The sequence below is a fragment of the Maniola hyperantus genome, chromosome 18 (genome assembly GCF_902806685.2).
Source record: "Maniola hyperantus chromosome 18, iAphHyp1.2, whole genome shotgun sequence".
Lineage (NCBI taxonomy): Eukaryota > Metazoa > Arthropoda > Insecta > Lepidoptera > Nymphalidae > Maniola > Maniola hyperantus.
Window position 1 is genome coordinate 13,187,601 of NC_048553.1, and position 19,800 is coordinate 13,207,400.

At 42.0% G+C, this 19,800-nt stretch overlaps 1 protein-coding gene across 1 annotated transcript in view; it reads right to left on the reverse strand.

The window, feature by feature from the left end:
- Nucleotides 1-692: 692 nt before the first annotated feature.
- LOC117990580 (nephrin-like) overlaps nucleotides 693-19,800 on the reverse strand; it is a 114,167-nt gene continuing 95,059 nt past the window's right edge. Inside the window, exons 11-17 of the mRNA XM_034978037.2 lie at nucleotides 19,596-19,735; nucleotides 18,376-18,509; nucleotides 17,368-17,530; nucleotides 9,593-9,737; nucleotides 8,087-8,241; nucleotides 5,442-5,542; nucleotides 693-4,180 (exon numbers count right to left, since the gene is read on the reverse strand). Of these exons, the coding sequence (XP_034833928.1) occupies nucleotides 4,073-4,180; nucleotides 5,442-5,542; nucleotides 8,087-8,241; nucleotides 9,593-9,737; nucleotides 17,368-17,530; nucleotides 18,376-18,509; nucleotides 19,596-19,735 (946 nt within the window). The 3' untranslated portion in view covers nucleotides 693-4,072. The remainder of the gene's footprint in view (nucleotides 4,181-5,441; nucleotides 5,543-8,086; nucleotides 8,242-9,592; nucleotides 9,738-17,367; nucleotides 17,531-18,375; nucleotides 18,510-19,595; nucleotides 19,736-19,800) is intronic.

Here is a 19,800-nt window from a genome sequence, read left to right on the forward strand (position 1 = left end):
TTACAAAAAAAATAAAAACCGACTTCGATACACAAACACTAAAAATTGAAAAATAATTTAATTAATTACCGAATATATTATGTATACAAGAGTTAATATAGTTCCATAATAATACTTTTTGGTGCCGGTGCCAATTAGCTTTAGCTGCGCGAATCGTCTAGACTTCATATTTTTATGAGACTCCACAATGGCACCTCATTGGCACCGACCCCAAAAAATATTATTATGGAACTATATTAACTCTTGTATACATAATATATTCGGTAATAAATTAAATTATTTTTCAATTTTTAGTGTTTGTGTATCGAAGTCGGTTTTTATTTTTTTTGTAAAAAAAAATTATTTCACAATTTTTAGTGGCCCCATGGAATTATGCTATGACTGGTTAAAAATCTACTGTTTACTAAGCTATTACACTGATCGCGAGCAATTTACTCTTATCCGTTGAGGAGTTCCAGTAGGTATCTATCTTCGAAGATGTTCATCAGATCTTCACCAAATTTAAATGGGACCAACTTTGAAGTATACCTTTTCAAACAAAAAAAGAATTTTCAAAATCGGTCCAGGCGTCTTCGAGTAATCGGGGAACATACATAAAAATAAAAATAAAAAAGATTCCGACGAATTGAGAACCTCCTCCTTTTTTTGAAGTCGGTTAAAAAGATAAAGTTTGTAAGTTTGTTTGTAATCTATGGAATTACTGAGCCATATTTGAAAATTCTTTCACCAGCAGAAAGTTACATTTACCTGAGTGAAATATGCTATATTTTATTTTCAAAAAATTAGCCATCCCTATGAAAATTGTAATAAGCTACCCGTGCAAAGCCGGGGTGGATCGCTAGTTTTATTATGAAGTAGAGATTCTGCTGGATTTCAACAATGTGACCAATAAAGTAAAATATAGTTTACCTACATTATTTAATTTAAATAATTAATACGATTCGAATACCACAACTATAATTTATCATGAATTCTGTGGAGTGTGAAAACAGGTATGAATGTTCATTTCGTCAATATTGTAACAGGTAGTGCATGCATAAATTAACGACGTACGATTGTAAGGGTGTTTCCACTGACCCTGAGACGAAAGCACAAAGAAAATGGAGTTGTTTTAGTGAAACTGAAGTTGAGTGGAGCAGACAAGAAAAGAGTGGGGACGATAGGCTTTAAGACGATGCTTCTAGAAAGACGAAAAAGTTGAAGGTTTCTTACAAGTCGTCGGAAATATCTGCGCACATCGCTGGAATACGCGTTCCCGCATTTCGCCAGTTTTCGCCTATCCAGTACCGGTGCCAACGCAAGCGCGTTGCATGACGTCCCTAAGCCAGGTTCGCAGATATTTCCGACGGGTTTTAAGTAATTTGTATCCGAGAACATAAGTTCACCAAAGCTGGCTTTTTACGCTGGACAAATTAATAATTGTAATTTTGAAATGTGAAATTAGCAGTCACTAAAAACTAATTAATTTCATTACTAGCTGCCCTGGCGAAGTTAGTACCGTCTAACAGTCGATTCAATAATTTCTCCGTAAGAACCATCCTCGTACTTCAAGGAATATTATAAAAAAAGAATTAGCGAAATCGGTTCTACTGTTTTCGAGATTTGCGATCAGCAACACATTTAGCGATTCATTTTTATATATAGAGATTTGTAGTGAATCTAACACAAAATTTTCAGCTGTTTGGACACTATAATGATTTAAACTCCAAAACGCATCATGTTTGAAAAATGAAACATGATTCTTATATACCTACTTAATATCAAAAAATAAAAACTACGATAAGGCATGTTATCGAACTCTGTATGAGGAACAACCACGATTTTTGCTGTGTGAACAGTCTAAAAGCCAAAAAATATATATTTATATTTTTAGCATGTCGCATTGTCGCATTTTGTTGCTCTGGCGTAAAACAACGTTAAGTCAGGCGTAAGTTTGAACTAATGCTAAACGTATGCACCATTTTGTCTCGGTTCTGTTATATCAGCATGTATTTGCAAGTAGGCTATTACAACTAAACTGCTTAGCTGTTAAATATTAATTAGAACTAGACCGCAATTACCGTCATGTTGACCCAGATTCTTGTACTACTTAAATATTGAGATTCGATTTATTCCCAACAATCAGTTACAATAATTAGGCTTCGGTGCGGGCATTGAATATTTCTTTAAAAGATGATTAATTAAACTTTCTTTTTAAAATGGCGTTTATTTAAAACCACCATATTATGTAATTAGAACGCTAGCATAAACTTAGCGTTATTGTTATACTATCTAAACACAATCCAATACCAATAACCATTTTGCCTCATTTTGTAGTTTTAGTGATTTAGTATTTTTCATACCCGCAATGTATAGCGTGCAAAACTCGGATCAATGCCCTACCTACGACACGGCATTGTCTCCGAGTGGCCTACTTGCGCAAGGTTCGTTGACGTCGAGTCAGTTAGATGTTTTATTTATCGTGAACATTTATTTTATTTTTATTTTATTTTATTGGTTTGCCAACAGATAGTACACATATTATAAAATAACAATTACAGTTCACAGAGAAAAAATTTAGAGTGTACACCCAATTACTGGCAAACCGGCATGCATTTTAAAAGTTTGCAAGTGCGGGATTACCAGTTAACTTAAAGCTAAAAATACAAAATATAGTAAGTATTTTTATATAATATTTTTCGCGTTTTTTTGTGATATATCAGTAATCATCAGTACTATCACCTGTCCTCGTTTTTGCTAGCGTTCTTCGTCAAAATAACTGCAATAGAAAAATTCTTTATGATAACTTTATACTATTGACATTTTACAAAAATTTCCTAGAATCAATATTTATCCTAGCCTAAAATTGACAGGTATCAAACTTGAGACCACTTTAGAATAACAATTCAATCAATACACTAACTTTTACAAAATACATAAGTATAAAGATTTTTAATAGTGTCCTAGAAAAAAAATTTCATCATCATGAAAACGGATTTCTCAAAAAAATTACCTGAGTATAGAGTTCAGTAGTTAACTTGCAACAGTAACACTGTCACGTTGTCATGTAAACAGAACTGACGTTGCTTACGTACTTATTACCCTCACCACACGCACAAATCGTGTACGGACAGGCTGGTTGCCGGTAGTAGTATAAATCTGTTCACATTTACCACACGCTTTTACGGAGTGTCGGAGGTGTGATATTTCTCAAAAGCGACGCATTCGCGTTTCCTCTGGTGCTGCAAATATTCATGAGCGGTGGCAATAATTTAAAATCAGATAATAATTTAAAGAGAATAAATTAAAAAAAACATGATTTTAATTTATTTTTAACATGAAAGTCACGCTGTACGGAAGGCGAATAATGACGTCACAATCGGTAAACGTCATATTTTAATTTTTTAACATGAAAATGTTAAAAATTAACAGATGTTATAAAATTATGTATAATAGCGTGACATTAATCTCTAAATATATAAAACGAAAAGGTGACTGACTGACTGACTGACTGACTGATCTATCAACGCACAGCTCAAACTACTGGACGGATCGGGCTGAAATTCGGCATGCAGATAGCTATTATGACGTAGGCATCCGCTAAGAAAGGACTTTTGAAAATTCAACCCCTAAGGGGGTGAAATAGCGGTTTGAAATTTGTGTAGTCCACGCGGACGAAGTCGCGAGCTTAAGCTAGTAATTAATTATTTTAAAAATTGATAAAAATAATATATATTTTTTAATTTATTCTCTTTAATAATGAATTCTAGCCCCATAAACTAGCACTATACAAAAAATCACGTCATTTTATTACTACAGTCCAAGACCCTATTGCTTACAAAATGATAGATGATTAGATGATTGGAATGATTAGATGGTCAAAAATAATGCAATAAGTAGGTACAATAATATCGCGATTTAGATTCAATAGGTACTTATCAATATGGTACTTAAAAAAACATAATATATATACGAAATTGTTCACGAATCATGATATTTTACACGAAAAACTCAGAGTTTTTGTAGCACTGATCACATTGAAAAACATTGTTCATTTCACTATCTACATTTACAAGTAGGTGGAGGAATCCTCCTATATGCAGCTTTCCCGGACTTTCCTCGTGGCGGTGACCACTTCATGTCTAGAGGCCGATATGTCCACTCCCCTCGCTGTCACTCCTCGGTTCACGAATGATATGCTCTGTGAGGAAAAGAGAAGTATAATGAGAAATCAAACCAAACCAAATAAGAGCCTCGATAGCTCAACGGTTAAAGGAGCGGACTGAAAACCGAAAGGTCGCCGGTTCAAATCCCACCCGTTGCACTATATTCGTACCTACTCCTAGCACAAGCTTTACGCTTAATTGGAGGGGAAAGGGGAATATTAGTCAGCAGTTTTCTTTATTAAAAAAAGTGTCATTGTTGATCATCAACCCATCACCGGCTCAGTGAGCACGGTTCTTCTTTTAGAAAGAGAGTCCATAGTCCACCACGCTGGCAAAACTCCTTTTTAGAACATTATGGAGAACTCTTAGTCATGCAGGTTTCCACACGATGTTTTCCTTCAATGTTAAAGAAAATGATATATTATTTGCTTAAAACACACATATTATGTAGGTAACTCCGAAAAGTTAGAGGTGCCTGTCTGGGATCGAACCCCCAACCTTCCTAAGAGGAGGCCGACGTCTTAAACACTAGGTAGATGTGCCTTGCATTTGCTTCAAAAATATAAAAATAATAAAAAAACTGTTAAATATTCATACAATTTAGTTCGATCATGCTGGTTAAGCAACACTGACCAAAATTGCTAACGAACTTTCGTGGCCCGAAATTGGCTTTTACTCCCGTGCTTCGTGGAGCACGTTAAATAGCAATTCATTTCCAGTAATTATCATTAACATAATTAATATTCCGATAATAATAGTTAACCTAAGAATCGAAAATTGTAGGTAGGTACCTGCTCTAAAACGAATCGTACCTATTCACAAGGATCTGGGAACCTGCATTCTTATCCCGCCCATAAACCACCACCATTTTGAATTAATGGAAGGAATCATGACCCTCATCATCATCATCATGATCAACCCATCACCGACCATCTACAGAGCACGGGTCGCCTCTCAGAAGAAGGGGTTTGGCCATTTACGGATTGGCAGACTTCAGAACATCTTTCCCATCCCATAATTCCTTCGAGAACATCATGTAGAACTCTCAGGCATGTAGGTTTCCTCAAGATTTCCTCTTACCGTTAAAGCAAGGGATATTTAATTACTTGAATTGAAACGCACATAACTCCGAAAAGTTGAGGTGCGTACCCCGGATCGAACTCCCGACCCCGCGATTAGGAGGCCGGCATCTTAACCACTAGGCTATCAGAGCTTAGCATGACTGTCAGTAATGAGGAATACTGAGGGTCATGATTCCTTCCACAGAAAGAAAAATAGATTAACTTTTATACTTACGCCACTAGTTGGCAATATAATGCTATGGTCACTATAAATTTTTATAGTGTCTCCTTCCATTCCTATTTTGGGATTACTGAAGTCGTCCAGCGGCTTTTTATCTACGGAAAGAAAAAGCACATAAGCATTGTACAAAATACACTTTTAAACAACAAAGCTACAATTTTGTGAAATCGTAGTCAAGGGCTAATAGAGGGCCAGACCTTCGTTATTTTATAAAAGCTGAAAGTTTCTCTGCGTATTGTCCCCAACACAGGGAGGAACGATCAGCGACTATGAAGTCTGGATCAGGGTGGCATTGGAAGATAACAGGTAACAAAGGTGTAAAATTTCTTACGTATAAGAGTACAGTATAAAGTGTATATTTTTGTATAATTACTTCCGAGTAGTATTAGAAATCACGTCATGATTTGCCAGACATTAGTATCGTTGCGACCCCCTGCCGGACACCCTTAAACTTTAACAACTTGAATCGAAATAAAGAAAACCTAATAAGACCTTCATTTTATTATGATTTAAATTCTTCTGTTTTCATTCCCAGTAGCTATAAGATCTTGAAATTGTATTTCTCAAGCAAAAGCTTTCTGCAAAATGACACTTCAGTGGCAAGTAAAATAATGTTAGTTGTGATTATGCTCCTGAACTTTTCTAGCACGACGGACGGACGGACGAACGAACAGACAGACAGACACCAAAGAGTTCCTTTTTTTCCTTTTGAGGTACGGAACCCTAAAAGAGCTAATGAAACCTTCATTTTTAATTTTATCATGATTTAAATTAATAATATGATTAAAAGCTATCTTTCTTGTTTTTATTCGCAGTCGCTATAAGATCTTGAATTGTATTTCTCAAGCAAAAGCTTTCTGCAAAATGACACTTCAGTGGCAAGTAAAATAATGTTAGTTGTGATAATGCTCCTGAACTTTTCTAGCACGACGGACGGACGGACGGACGAACGAACAGACAGACAGACACCAAAGAGTTCCTTTTTTTCCTTTTGAGGTACGGAACCCTAAAAAAGCTAATAAAACCTTCATTTTTAATTTTATCATGATTTAAATTAATAATATGATTAAAAGATATCTTTCTGTTTTTATTCGCAGTCGCTATAAGATCTTAAATTGTATTTCTCAAGCAAAAGCTTTCTACAAAATGACACTTCGGTGGCAAGTAAAATAATGTTAGTTATGATAATGCTCCTGAACTTTTCTAGCACGACGGACGGACGGACGGACGAACGAACAGACAGACAGACACCAAAGAGTTCCTTTTTTTCCTTTTGAGGTACGGAACCCTAAAAAAGCAAATAAAACCTTCATTTTTAATTTTATCATGATTTAAATTAATAATATGATTAAAAGATATCTTTCTGTTTTTATTCGCAGTCGCTATAAGATCTTGAATTGTATTTCTCAAGCAAAAGCTTTCTGCAAAATTACACTTCGGTGGCAAGTAAAATAATGTTAGTTGTGATAATGCTCCTGAACATTCCCAGTGTAAAGCCTTTAAGTAACTAAGTAAAGGCTTAATGTTGATGTTACTTGGTAACGCCTTTAATGTTATGTGGGTACACATGATGTTAAACTCATAGGGGTTTCATTACAAAGTTCACTGAATTACCATATTTACACACTTGTGTCATAATATCATTTCCATAAATATGCTGAGGAGTTTTTCCATAATAATAATATTATGGAGTTACGTGGAATACTGGAAGAACAAGGTTCTAATTAATATTATAAATTGTACAACTAAAATAATATAGATTTATTTATTGTCTCCACAATAGTTGGATACACAATTTCATCATCATCATGATCAACCCATCACCGGCTCACTACAGAGCACGGGTCTCCTCTCAGAGTGAGAAGGGTTTTGGCCATAGTCTACCACGCTGGCCATGTGCGGATTGGTAGACTTCACACACCTTTGAGAACCTTATGGAGAACTCTCAGGCATGCAGGTTTCCTCACGATGTTTTCCTTCACCGTTAAAGCAAGTGATATTTACTTAATAATTAAAACGCACATAACTCCGAAAAGTTAGAGGTTCGTGCCCGGGATCGAAACCCCGACCTCCGATTAGAAGGCGGACGTCCTAACCACTAGGCTACCATTGCTCATACACAATTTACAATATTAATAATACCTATTACTGACTATTTTGCTAAACAGATTGGTTTTTGACTACGTAAAAACTTGTGTTTCAAAACACTAGGCCCTTTTCCTAAAATTATTATATACATTTATGAGAAATTATTGCTATATTATGAAATTTCTCAATCTATTTTCAGTTAATACTGGTCAAGTTATCTGTACAGCACAATTGCAAGCAAATGGCGCTTCGCACTCATTCGAAGAAATTAATTAGCAATCACTAGGTACGAACCCAAACCTTGACTACTCGACCCAACTTTATTGTAATTGTCAACTTTTCCCACTAGTACTATAATGGATCACTTACCAAATTGTACAGGCATTATATTGTCAGGATCGTCTTCTTCCCCATTCATTTTCAGTTCAAATCGGCTGCTATAGTCCATTTTCGGAGACACCGTGTATGAGAGAGGCATGTCAAGTCATCCATCGACTAGACTTTATTGTAATTGTCAACTTTTTGCACTAGTGCTATAATGGACCACTTACCAAATTGCACAGGTATAATGTCAGGATCGTCTTCCTCGCCATCCATTTTCAGTTCATATCGACTGCTGTAGTCCATTTTCGGAGACGCCGTGTACGAGGGGAGGGTGTCTCTTTTTGGGAAAGAGTCGATGCTGCCTTCCGAGTATAGAGCATTTCTGTTAGAAAAGACAAAAGCAAGATTGCTTGGTTCAGATAATACGATAAATTTTATCTTTTTTATTTATTTATGTACCAGCTGATCCCCACGGCTTTTGATTTTCCAGGACAAAAAGTAACCTATCTGTAGTAGCCCGTCCCCGTGATGCAAGATCTCAGTACCTTTCGTAAAAACATTTAAACGCATGATTCTTTAAAAATCCCCATGGTATCACCACTATTTAAGAATGCAATTCCTTACAGCATCAAGGCAAAGGATTTGGGTCCTCGAGTTCAAAAAGTCTTTACTTTTTTTTTTTTAGATACAAGTTAGCCCTTGACTGCAATCTCACCTGGTGGTAAGTGATGATGCAATCTAAGATGATAGCGGGCTAACCTGGAAGGGGTATGGCAGTTTTTATTAAACCCATACCCCTTTGGTAGGTACAGCTACTATATACCTCCAATATCATCGTACTTCGTACTGCGACATAATCGCGTTGCATGCACGGACTGCCGCGGCCGTCTCCATTATTTTAAATTCGTGATATCTCCTAAGATATTATTCTAAACTAGCTTATGCTCGCGACTTCGGCCGCGTGGACTACAAAATTTCAAATCCCTATTTCACCCCCTTAGGAGTTGAATTTTCAAAAATCCTTTCTTAGCGGATGCCTACGTCATAATAGCTATCTGCATGCCAAATTTCAGCCCGATCCGTCCAGTAGTTTGAGCTGTGCGTTGATAGATCAGTCAGTCAGTCAGTCAGTCACCTTTTCCTTTTATATATATAGATTAAATTAAATGCTACAAAGAGCAATTTTGGTCTTAATTAAATACTTGAGATGACGAACAATTTTATTTTGATAAGGATTAATACTATGATAGTGAAAACACATTTGAAAATAAAGATTTGTTTTGGACCACATTTCAAAACCATAAAAATTGTTATTGTGAGCCTATCGTAAAAGATAGATATATGCTATCACGGACTTTTTTTAAGAGCTGTTTAAGAGGACTAATCCATACTTCCATACTAATATTATAAATGCGAAAGTGTGTCTGTCTGTCTGTCTGTCTATCTGTCTGTCTGCTAACTTTTCACGGCCCAACCGTTCAACCGATTTTGATGAAATTTGGTACAGAGTTAGCTTATATCCCGGGGAAGGACATAGGCTACTTGTCATCCCGGAAAATTGATGAGTTCCCACGGGATTTTTAAAAACCTAAATCCACGCGTACGAAGTCGCGGGCATCAGCTAGTAGGTATTATTGGCAGCATTTAGCATGATTTATACAGTAATTAGATACGGCTAGCTTTAAGTTTTATTGTAACCTCTTAGATTTCAGCATCTATTACTTAGTACTTACGTAGAAGGTGGTTGCTTCCCATGCGTCCTCACGAAGTGTCTCCGGTATACAGCTACAATGATAGCGCAAACTGCAGCGCTTAGAAGCGCTACCATCGCTAGAAGGGACGCTATCATCGGCGACAATGAGAAGGGATTGCTTGCACCTGGTAACAAAACTGACAATTAGAAGTATAACCCGTCGGAAATATCTGAGCACCCGCAACTCGCCCATTTTCGCCTATCCAGTACCCAAAGAGGATATTAATTAAACACTACATTCTACCAGTACCGTTGCCAACGCAAGCACGTTGCATGACATCATTAAGCCAGGTTCGCGGATATTTCCGACGGGTTGTAATTATCTATTACCTACTACCGGTACACCGACCTGTCCGCTCCGCACACGATATCGGTAGGGCTGAGGTCTGAGCGGTACAAGGGCATTGCTATCTTATCGCTCGGCTTTGCTTCGATCAGACCTCAGCCATGCCGTCATACAAATCGCGTGTGGACTGGGGACGGCAGGAAAAATTTAACATCAACCTTTAGAAAGAGATTACGGCTTTGTAGAGCGTTGTCTCTGTCACTCACACCTATGTGACGTATTGTCGGTCTCAATGAGAGAGCTGACAAGTGTCTGGTGGGAGGGTCGAACTTGGCTAGCGTGGTAGACTATGCCCAATACTTTGCTCACTCTAAGAGGATACCCGTTCTCTGTAGTGAATCGGTGATGGGTTGCTCATGATGATTTTACAAGCAAACGCCAATGGGAAGTCTTTTCGTGAAAAATACAGATTACTGTTAAAACCAAGTTAAAACAGACAAAGATGAAATATCCTCTTCGGGTAAAATAAAAAGTCCTGATGCTGCCATTTATCACTGTCGAGACGCGAGACGCGAGACGCGAGACGCGAGACGCGAGACGCGAGACGCGAGACGCGAGACGCGAGACGCGAGACGCGAGACGCGAGACGCGAGACGCGAGACGCGAGACGCGAGACGCGAGACGCGAGACGCGAGACGCGAGACGCGAGACGCGAGACGCGAGACGCGAGACGCGAGACGCGAGACGCGAGACGCGAGACGCGAGACGCGAGATGCACAAACACTCAGCAGTCCTAATGACGGAGGGTTATTGCGGAAAGCGCTTGCTATCCCGTACTCCTTATTCGCCATGGCATTCAAATAGTAACTATACTAAACTCTATCCCGTAGAAAATACAATATAGGGCTCTGTCTGTTACGTTGTCTCATAACTACTACTGTAACTCTGTTTACCATCATCATCATCATCATCATGATCAACCCATCGCCGGCTCACTACAGAGCACGGGTCTCCTCTCAGAGTGAGAAGAGTTTTTGCCATAGTCTACCACGCTGGCCATGTGCGGATTGGTAGACTTCACACACCTTTGAGAACATTACCTGTTTACCATACTACTCTTTAATTTTATTTTATTGGTTTGCCAACAGATAATCCGTACTAATATTATAAATGCGAAAGTTTGTCTGTCTGTCTGCTACCCTTTCACGGCCCATCCGTTTAACCGATTTTGACGAAATTTGGTACAGATATAGCTTGCATCCCTAGGAAGGACATATGCTACTTTTATCCCGGAAAATCGAAGAGTTTCCTTGGGAATCAAAAAAATCTAAATCTACGCGGACGAAGACACACTTTCGAATTTATAAAATTATAGTATGGATAGTACAGATTAGTTATACCTACTTAAATACTTATACGAATATATCTCACTACGAGTCCAGTCATTGTACATAGTGCAATATATTATATCAACATCATATTATCATATAGGGGCAATGAACTGGTTAGACATACGTACTACACGCTAACAAGACCTTTATGTTGCCGGGTAACTAATAGGATAACAACATTACACCGAATATGTGGCAGCTTTGTCCGGGCTAGTACGAGCTAACATAATCAATTGTTACTAAAGGCGTGTTCATATTATGATACGCGTAAAACGTGCGTTGAGCCTGAAGATCATAAAAGTGCGGAAGAGAGTACTTCAGCCACATTATGAGAAACTAGATGATGCCCGCGACCGACTTCGTCCGCGTGGATTTAGGTTTTTCAAAAATCCCGTGGGAACTCTTTGATTTTCCGAGATAAAAAGTAGCCTATGTCCTTCCCCGGGATGTAAGCTACCTCTGTATCAAATTTCGTCAAAATCTGTTGAACGGTTGAGCCGTAAAAAGCTAGCAGGCAGACAGATACACTTTCGCATTTATAATATTAAGTATGGAAGTATGGTTCGAAGTTTCTTCTGTAAAACGCATGTTGCCACGTGTTACCACCATGGTTCAGTGCGTTATAAGTATATTTAGGTACAGAAGTAAAATTCAATTAAAAAAACACAATTTATTAACACAAAACCAAATACTTTTACAATTATCAAACTTTTAATGATTGGAACAAAATTTAACACGAAAGACACAAAAAGTAAATGTCAGTAATAAAGAAAAACATAACTCAAACCAGACCACGTTGAATACAGTACAAAAATCAGTAGCGAAATGAGCCCAGTGCTTGTTTTGTGTTGTTTCGGATTGACTATGCTGCGTAGGCCCTATTGGCCGCTACAGCGTCACCGGGGGGGTTGGCGAGCGCGAAGCTCCGCCTGGGGGTGAGCCCTAGGGCTCGAAGAAATAATTCGAGAGGTCGGGGGGCAACGTCCTCCTAAGGGCGCCTCCTGTGAGGCTCGGACCACGGCTTAGGATGACGTTGGGATGGGTGGAGTTGTCGGTTTTGTTGGTTAGTCCGTACGCCCCCGAGGCCGTGGCGTGAGCCCACGTCCGGGTGACGTTAGAAATCGGGGACCTCGTCTTCGCCGGCGAAGACGCTGTGATGAGGTTGAATTGTGTAGCCCTACGAGATAGGGTGCATTGTCGGTCATGATTTGATCGTCGGGGTCGTTAAGGACGTGCTTAGGGCGTCTTTTATCTGGGGGGTCGTTTCGGTCAGGGGTATAAGTCGCTGCCTCAACTATTAGGGGGTTGGGGTGTCTAATGGCTTTCTCAAAATAATTTTTGGAAAGCTGTTTAAAGTAATGAGCTATTGTCGGGAGTTGGAGGTCTCTGTGGAGGTCCACGTTGCGCATGTACCACGGGGAGCCAGTGGCCGTACGCATAAACTTATTCTGTAGGACTTGGAGAGGTTTGAGAGAGGAGGGCGGCAGGTGTGCAAATGCAACACAGGCATAAGACATTATTGGGCGGATGCACGTTTTGTATAGCGTGACTTTATGTCGAAGTGACATTTTGCTCTTTGCGCAAATCATGGGGTAAAGACGGGAGAGCACATACGCTGCGTTCTTGCGGACTCTACGAATGTGCGCGGCGAAGCTCATCTTGTCATCAAAGGTTACACCCAAGTACTTGGTATTAGTTTGCCAGGGAATGGGGCGGTCGTAAAGAGTTATTTCAGTCTGTCGAAGTTTGTATTGTGATTTCCTTTTGGACTTTTGAAAGAGCACTGCTGCGCTTTTCTCCGGGTTAACCTCTATCCTCCAAAGGCGGAACCAGTGGCCTAGGCTACTGACTGCCTTTTGGAGTCGAGCTTTAACGTTCCGGTAGTTTAGGTCGGAGCTGTATAGAGCGGTGTCATCCGCGAACTGGGCTATATGAACATGAGGGGATCTGGGAATGTCGCTGGTGTACAGCGCGTACAAAAGTGGCGAGAGCAGGGAGCCCTGAGGGACTCCTGCTCGAAGAGGTCTTGGGGAGGATAGGGTTCCATCCAGACGGTAGCGGAAAGTTCGATTGGTGAGAAATTCTCGTAGTAAACGTACGAGTCTTTCGGGCACGCCTAGATGGTAAAGCTTGTAGATCAAGCCGGCGTGCCACACCTTGTCGAAGGCTTTGGCTACATCGAAGAAGAGGGCTCCCGTTGGGATACCTCTCGTTTTGAATCGGTTGAAGCCGAGGAGGATGTGCTCCGTGAGGCGGTGCACTTGATGAACACATGAGTGTCTGGTTCGAAAGCCAAATTGCTCGTCGTTGAGGAGGTTTTTCTCCTCTACGACGGACCTAAGTCGATTAAGGATAACTTTCTCATACACCTTGCCAAGGGTGTTGAGCAAACTAATGGGGCGGTAGCTAGTAGGGAGGTTCCTAGGTTTCCCTGGCTTGGGGATGCCTATAACGGTAGCTTCTTTCCACCTGTCGGGGAAGGAGCATCCCGCCATGAGGGTGTTGAAAATGACAACCAGGAGGTTGATTAATACATCGGGGAGTAACTTTAGTGTTTTGTTATTAATAGAGTCGGGGCCTGGGGCTTTTTTGGCGTGAAATTCTTTGATAATTTGACGAACTTCGCCGCTATTTGTCGGGAGGATTGGATCGCCACCTGGGGCGGAAGAGAAGATAGATGCTAGTATGTTTTCGACTAGTTCTATATGGGACTTGTCTACAGAGATGGTGCTCGGGGAGCATTGGGCTTCTAAGCTATCGGCCAAGCATTCGGCCTTATCGACATCTTCAAAGGCGGGCGGTTGATTGGGACGTAAAAGCGGAGGAGTGGCCGAGACAGGGTCGGCTTTGAGAGCTCTCGCCAGGCTGTAGTAGGCTACATGCGATGGCTTGAGCTCACTCAGCTTCCTGTCCCATTGTTCGTCGCGGAGTTCGGCAAGGCGAGCCTTTACCTCCCTCTGGGCTCTCCAGAGTTCTCTCCGGTTGTCGGCGTTAGGACATGCGTCATGGGCTCTACGTTTAGCGTTTTTGATGGTGATGAGTTCTCTGGCGTCGTCCGGCAACTGTCGACGGGTGAAACCGTTCGGCATCTGTCGGGAGCAGGCGCTTAGAGCATCGCGGATATGATTAGTGAGGTGCAGTGAGGCTGCATGCGCTTCATCTAGACTACCTATAATGTCAGGAATTTGAGAGATGTGCACTGAGTCTATAGACTTAAGATGCTCTGAGAGCTTCTTGAAGTCAATGACTGTTTTGGTCGGGGGGGCCGCGGTGGGCGGGGGTCCTAGCCGCAATAGGACGGGACGGTGGTCTGAGCCTAGCTCGGACAGCACCTCCAAAGGACTCACCTGAAGGGCGATGTTCTTTAGAAGAGCTATATCGAGTATGTCCGGTCTGTCTGTTGAATTGTCGGTCATTGGATAACGAGTCGGTGTGTCAGGGGCTATAACTATGAAGTTAAGATCGGGGCGGTGCGTCAGTCTTTCGAGTTGGCGTCCTCGTGAGTTCGGGGAGCGGCAATTCCAACTTTGATGTTTGGCGTTAAGGTCTCCGGCCACGATAACGGAGTCTCCTAATGAGAGAAGTGCGCGGATGTCACTTTCTAACAGATCTTTCGAGGGAGAGAGATAAACGGATGCTAGTATGACCGACGGATGGCCAGTCATACTCACCTGACATATGGAAGCTTCCATGTTGGTTAGTTGTGGAGGATCGAGAGGAGTGCAGTGAAGAGCCCTTCTGTAGTATATGGCAGTGCCACCCTTAGCAGTGGCCCTGTCGTTTCTGACTATATTAAAATTAGCAATTCTGGGATTACTTCTACTAGGTTTCAAGAAGGTCTCTTGCACTAGAAGAATGTCGGTTTGATGTGCACATACAAATTCGCGGACTTCGTCCATTTGGTCGATAAGGCCGTTTGCGTTGTAGAACGCGACTACTAAGGAGTGGGGTTTTAATCTACCTTTGGTCGTACTATCCATTATGGGTTGCTTTAAGGTTATTAATGGAGATGAGCAGACCCAAGTGTTGGGTAATAGCTAATTTGGGATCCTTCCTGAAGGTCCGGGCGAAAACTTCCATCTCCACTATATCAATAGAGGCGAGGACAGTTTCGATTAAGTGGAGATTATCCGCAGCGTTAGTCGCCGCGGATGAATGGAGAGAAGGCTCTGCTTGGGGCTGGGGCGTAGGCGCGGAAGCCTTTACCGGGGCTGATTGGGCGGGCTTGGCCGGGGCTGGTTGGGCGGGCTTTGGCGCAGGGGGGTTAGCCCTGGGAAGGGGTTTTTCCCATGCGTTGGTGGCCGGAGCCGGCGCAGGGACGAATTTCTGGGCGGGTTGGGGAGCTGCAGCAGGTTTGCGGCCGGCCGGTTTGACCCTTCGCTTTTGCTCCTTGGGGGCTTTAGGGCATCCGCGATAATTCGCGGTGTGCCCTTGAGACCTGCAAAGAACACAGCTCGGGGGTTCCTCGGTAGGTTGCTTCCTGGGGCAGTCGGAGGTGCCGTGGTCCCCTAGGCACTTAACGCACCTGGGGTGGGCGAAACAATTCCTTGCGGAATGGCCGTACATCTGGCAGCGATGGCACTGGCCCATCCTGCCGCGGTTACGGGGGGGCTCTATTTTAAGACCCGTGAGGCGACACACCGATGTGATGTTATTGATTTTCTTACCCGCGGGGGTAAGTTCGAGGGTTACGAGCACCATCTCGTAGGGGGCTTTGGTTCTAGGATGGTACATCCTGTGAACCTCTAGTACTGGCAGCTCCTGGGAAAGGAGGTCTGTCTTTATGTGGTCGGTGTTCAGCTCCTTCGGAAGGCCGCGAATGACTACGCGTAAAACGCGTTCGTCGGGAAGAGCGTAGGTGTGGAACCCTACATTCTCTTGACGGAGCGTCTTGGTGAGAAGGCGATGGTCGCCTGAAGTTGGGCATTGAACTTTGATGCCCACTGCGGTCGAGCGGGCACTCGTGAAGGAGATACCCTGCTGGTCTAATAGTGGCAGGATACGCTGCCAGCTCAGTTTCTCTCTAATGAAGAGAGGAGGGACTTTTTCCCTTGGCGGTTCCTCCATGGGGGAGTCTTCAGACTCCTCCTCGGAGGTCGCTTGGGAGGTTGTGGGTTGGTTACCGGGCCCTGAAGGGGCTGCAACGCCCACCTTTTTAGGTGGGGTTGCGTGCGACTTTGAGGCCTTCAGCTTTCGCTTCTGGGCCTTCGTCTGCACCGTCATGAATTCCTCTGTTTCAGAGGAGGCTGGGGACGTTTCGGAGTGAGGCTCCTTGGTCGGGATCGGTTTTTGGGCTGAAGGCCCGGCTGGGGTTTTGGAGTGAGGCTCCTTAGTGTCGGTCGGTGTCACGGTCGGGGTATCGTCCTCCATGGCCGTGGCCGAGGGAGGAGATGCCGGGGGACGGTCGTAGCGCGTAGGCGTCCGACTTGCATGTACCTTAAATTTCTTAAGGTAGTTGGGGTCTCGGGTCGCGAGGTCGGCGATGAGAGCACTCATGTCGACGTCCTTGTAGAAGGTCTGGGGGAACTCCGGGCCCTGATGGGGCCCAGGAGCGGGTTGGTCGGGGTGGTTGGGGCCCATAGTGGACCCGGTGGCGCTAAAGGTCCTCCCTGCCAAGGCAGGGAGGTGGGTACCTACGGTGTGGCCCTAATGTGAGTCCCCGCCCTTGGGTGACGGGGGTGTGAACCTATGCTGCGCTTAGACTAGTGTACTCACGGGACCTGGATCCTAGAACTACACTAATACTACACCCAACGCAGGAACAATCCGATGGCACTGATAATGGCACTTGCACTGACACTGGCGAACTCGCGCGAGAGAGTTCAAACCGGTACCGAGAAACGGAGCGCATCAGCAAACGTCCGCACGGGGCGGAAGCCGAGCACGGAATAGCCCAGTGCTTGGGCGCGCTCAGCTTTTATAGCTAAGCTCATTAAGAGAGGTGGCGTGACCTAAGAGTATGTATATTATGAACGATTCAGACAGACAGATAGACAACGAAGTGATCCTATAAGGGTTCCTTTTTTCATTTCGGGACACTAAAACTAAGAGAGAGCAGAATAGTGAAGAAGGAATTACCAGTATACTTATCGGGCGACCTGACAGCAATGGTGAACAGGGTTGCCACTTCGCTCCTGCCCTTTGCATTGGCTGCGTAGAGGTTGAGCAGGTAGCTTAGACCTTTGTCGAGACCCTGGACTTCGAAGCTTGGGGTGAAGTTCGCCGTCACGTTCGCTCGCAACTATGGACAATCATGGTATCATCTAAATTTGTAAAAGGTGATCTATCAACGCACAGCTTAAACTACTGGACGGATCGCGCTGAAATTTGGCATGCAGATAGCTATTATGACGCAGGCATCCGCTAAGAAAGGATTTTTAAAAATTCAACCCCTAAGGGGGTAAACTAGGGGTTTAAAATTTGTGTAGTCCACGTGGACGAATTCGCGAGCGTAAGCTAGTTTGATAATAATTTGGAGCTACAGATTTCCTAATTTATACGTAAAATAGCCAAAATTCTAGTCCGCGTGGATTTAGGTTTTCAACAATCCCGTGGGAGCTCTTTGATTTTCCGGGATAAAAAGTAGCCTATGTCACTCACTTTCAGGTCTTAAACTATATCCATGCAAAAAATCACGTCGATCCGTTGCTCCGTTGCGACGTGATTGAAGGACAAACCAACAAACTAATAAACCAACAAACCAACAAACAAACACTTTCACATTTATAATAAGGGTGAGATGGGTAGTGATTCACTGTTTACATGCATTATATCACTTAAAGTTAAGTTAATTACTTAACAACTTAATGGCACCGATTCCGTTGTCTTTCTCTAAACTAAATTTAGAGTATCTGCATCTTTTTCTTTTTAACAATGTTAAAAATGGACAGAACATGAACTTTACTCTAAATTTTAGTGCACGCTACAAATTTAAAGAATAGGCTCGCGACTGTGCGCTAATACCATGGGTTTTACCATCTAAAAATAAAATTTAAAACTGTCAAACTGCGTCTATCCTTTTCATATTACATTAATAAGAAGAGTATGCGAATACTCTAAGTAGTCGGCAAAATAGTAATCACTCACACTCAGAGAGGGTAGCTCCAGTACTTCCATGAAGAACACTTGCGGCAGGCCTCCGTCGAAGCCTTCGTAGCACTCCACTTGCAAACCGTGACTCTGATTCAGCACTGAGCAATTTTGTAACGACGTGGGCCGCCCTAAGAAACAATAAACACTGTGTTCAAATCATCGAATCGAAGTTTTAAATAAAAAATATTTAAAAAATCGCCTTCCGAAACCACTACAAAGTAAAAAATAACTTTTGTTTCTAAACGTGTATTGTACGTTGAAGTCGAGCGAGCTTCACGCTTTGATTTCTAGTTTCTTTAATCATGAAGTCGTTCCTTGACACCTAAAATATTAATTCACCATCTGAAATTCCCAATTTCCCACGGCTTAGGAGTTCAGTACCTTGCAGCATTAGGATTGAGGAGTTGGGAAGTGGGATTCAAAGTTCAATGATGTAAGTATATGCTCGTTACCTTAAATAATAATTTAGCATGATCCGCAGTTCATGAATCACTATATATAGGAGTGCTGCACCCTACAGCATAAGGGTTAAAGAGTTGGGACTTGGAGTCCAACTAGTCCAACTATAACACTTCCTGAATCTTGATAACTTTATTTTATTTTTTATTTTTATTAATTACTCACTTTCACTTACGGCTACTCACACAATACATTAAAAATTATTAAATTAAACTAATTATTAAATTAAACTTAGGTGGGCAGTAACACTGCAGCATCAGGATTGAGGAGTTGGATCCAGAATTTTCTATGGGACCACCACGGAAACATTGTCTTTTGATTAAAAAATATATTTGCAAATCGGTCCAGAAACCTCGAAAAAATCGATGTACATACATTGAAAAAAAACGGGCCGAATTGAGAACCTACCTGCTTTTTGGAAGTAAATGGAATCCAATTATAAAGGTATATAACTTGTTATAAGAGAAATTGCAAAAATATCCGTGAGGGATGTTATCGAATATTCTTGGAAGTTAGAGAGGAAACCTTAAAGTTGTTTATCACAAAATTGCGAGGAGCTTTTTTATAAGTATAACTTTCGAAATTCGGAAAAAATAATTGATCCTTCCGATAAATAACATTGTGTAATAAACGGAACAATCTGGATCGTTAGAGAAAATATTATATATTTCTAACCTTATAGAAAATTATGGACTTAGTAACTATCTACAACTCAATTTATTTCTCGAAAAAAGCGGAGGACCAGTTATACTTACCCGCAGCAACGACGTTGAATGTGCAAGGCACCTCCTGCTTGCCGACAGAGTTGGTGGCGAGACACGACAGCGTGCCGAAGTCCTTGTCTTCCGTGGGAGTATACCGCAGCACTGAACTGTGCTCCGTGGCTGTGTATAAACTGTTGGCGAACAATTGTAGTGTTACACAGAGGCAGACTATCCCTAAGGCAAACTAGGCACGTAC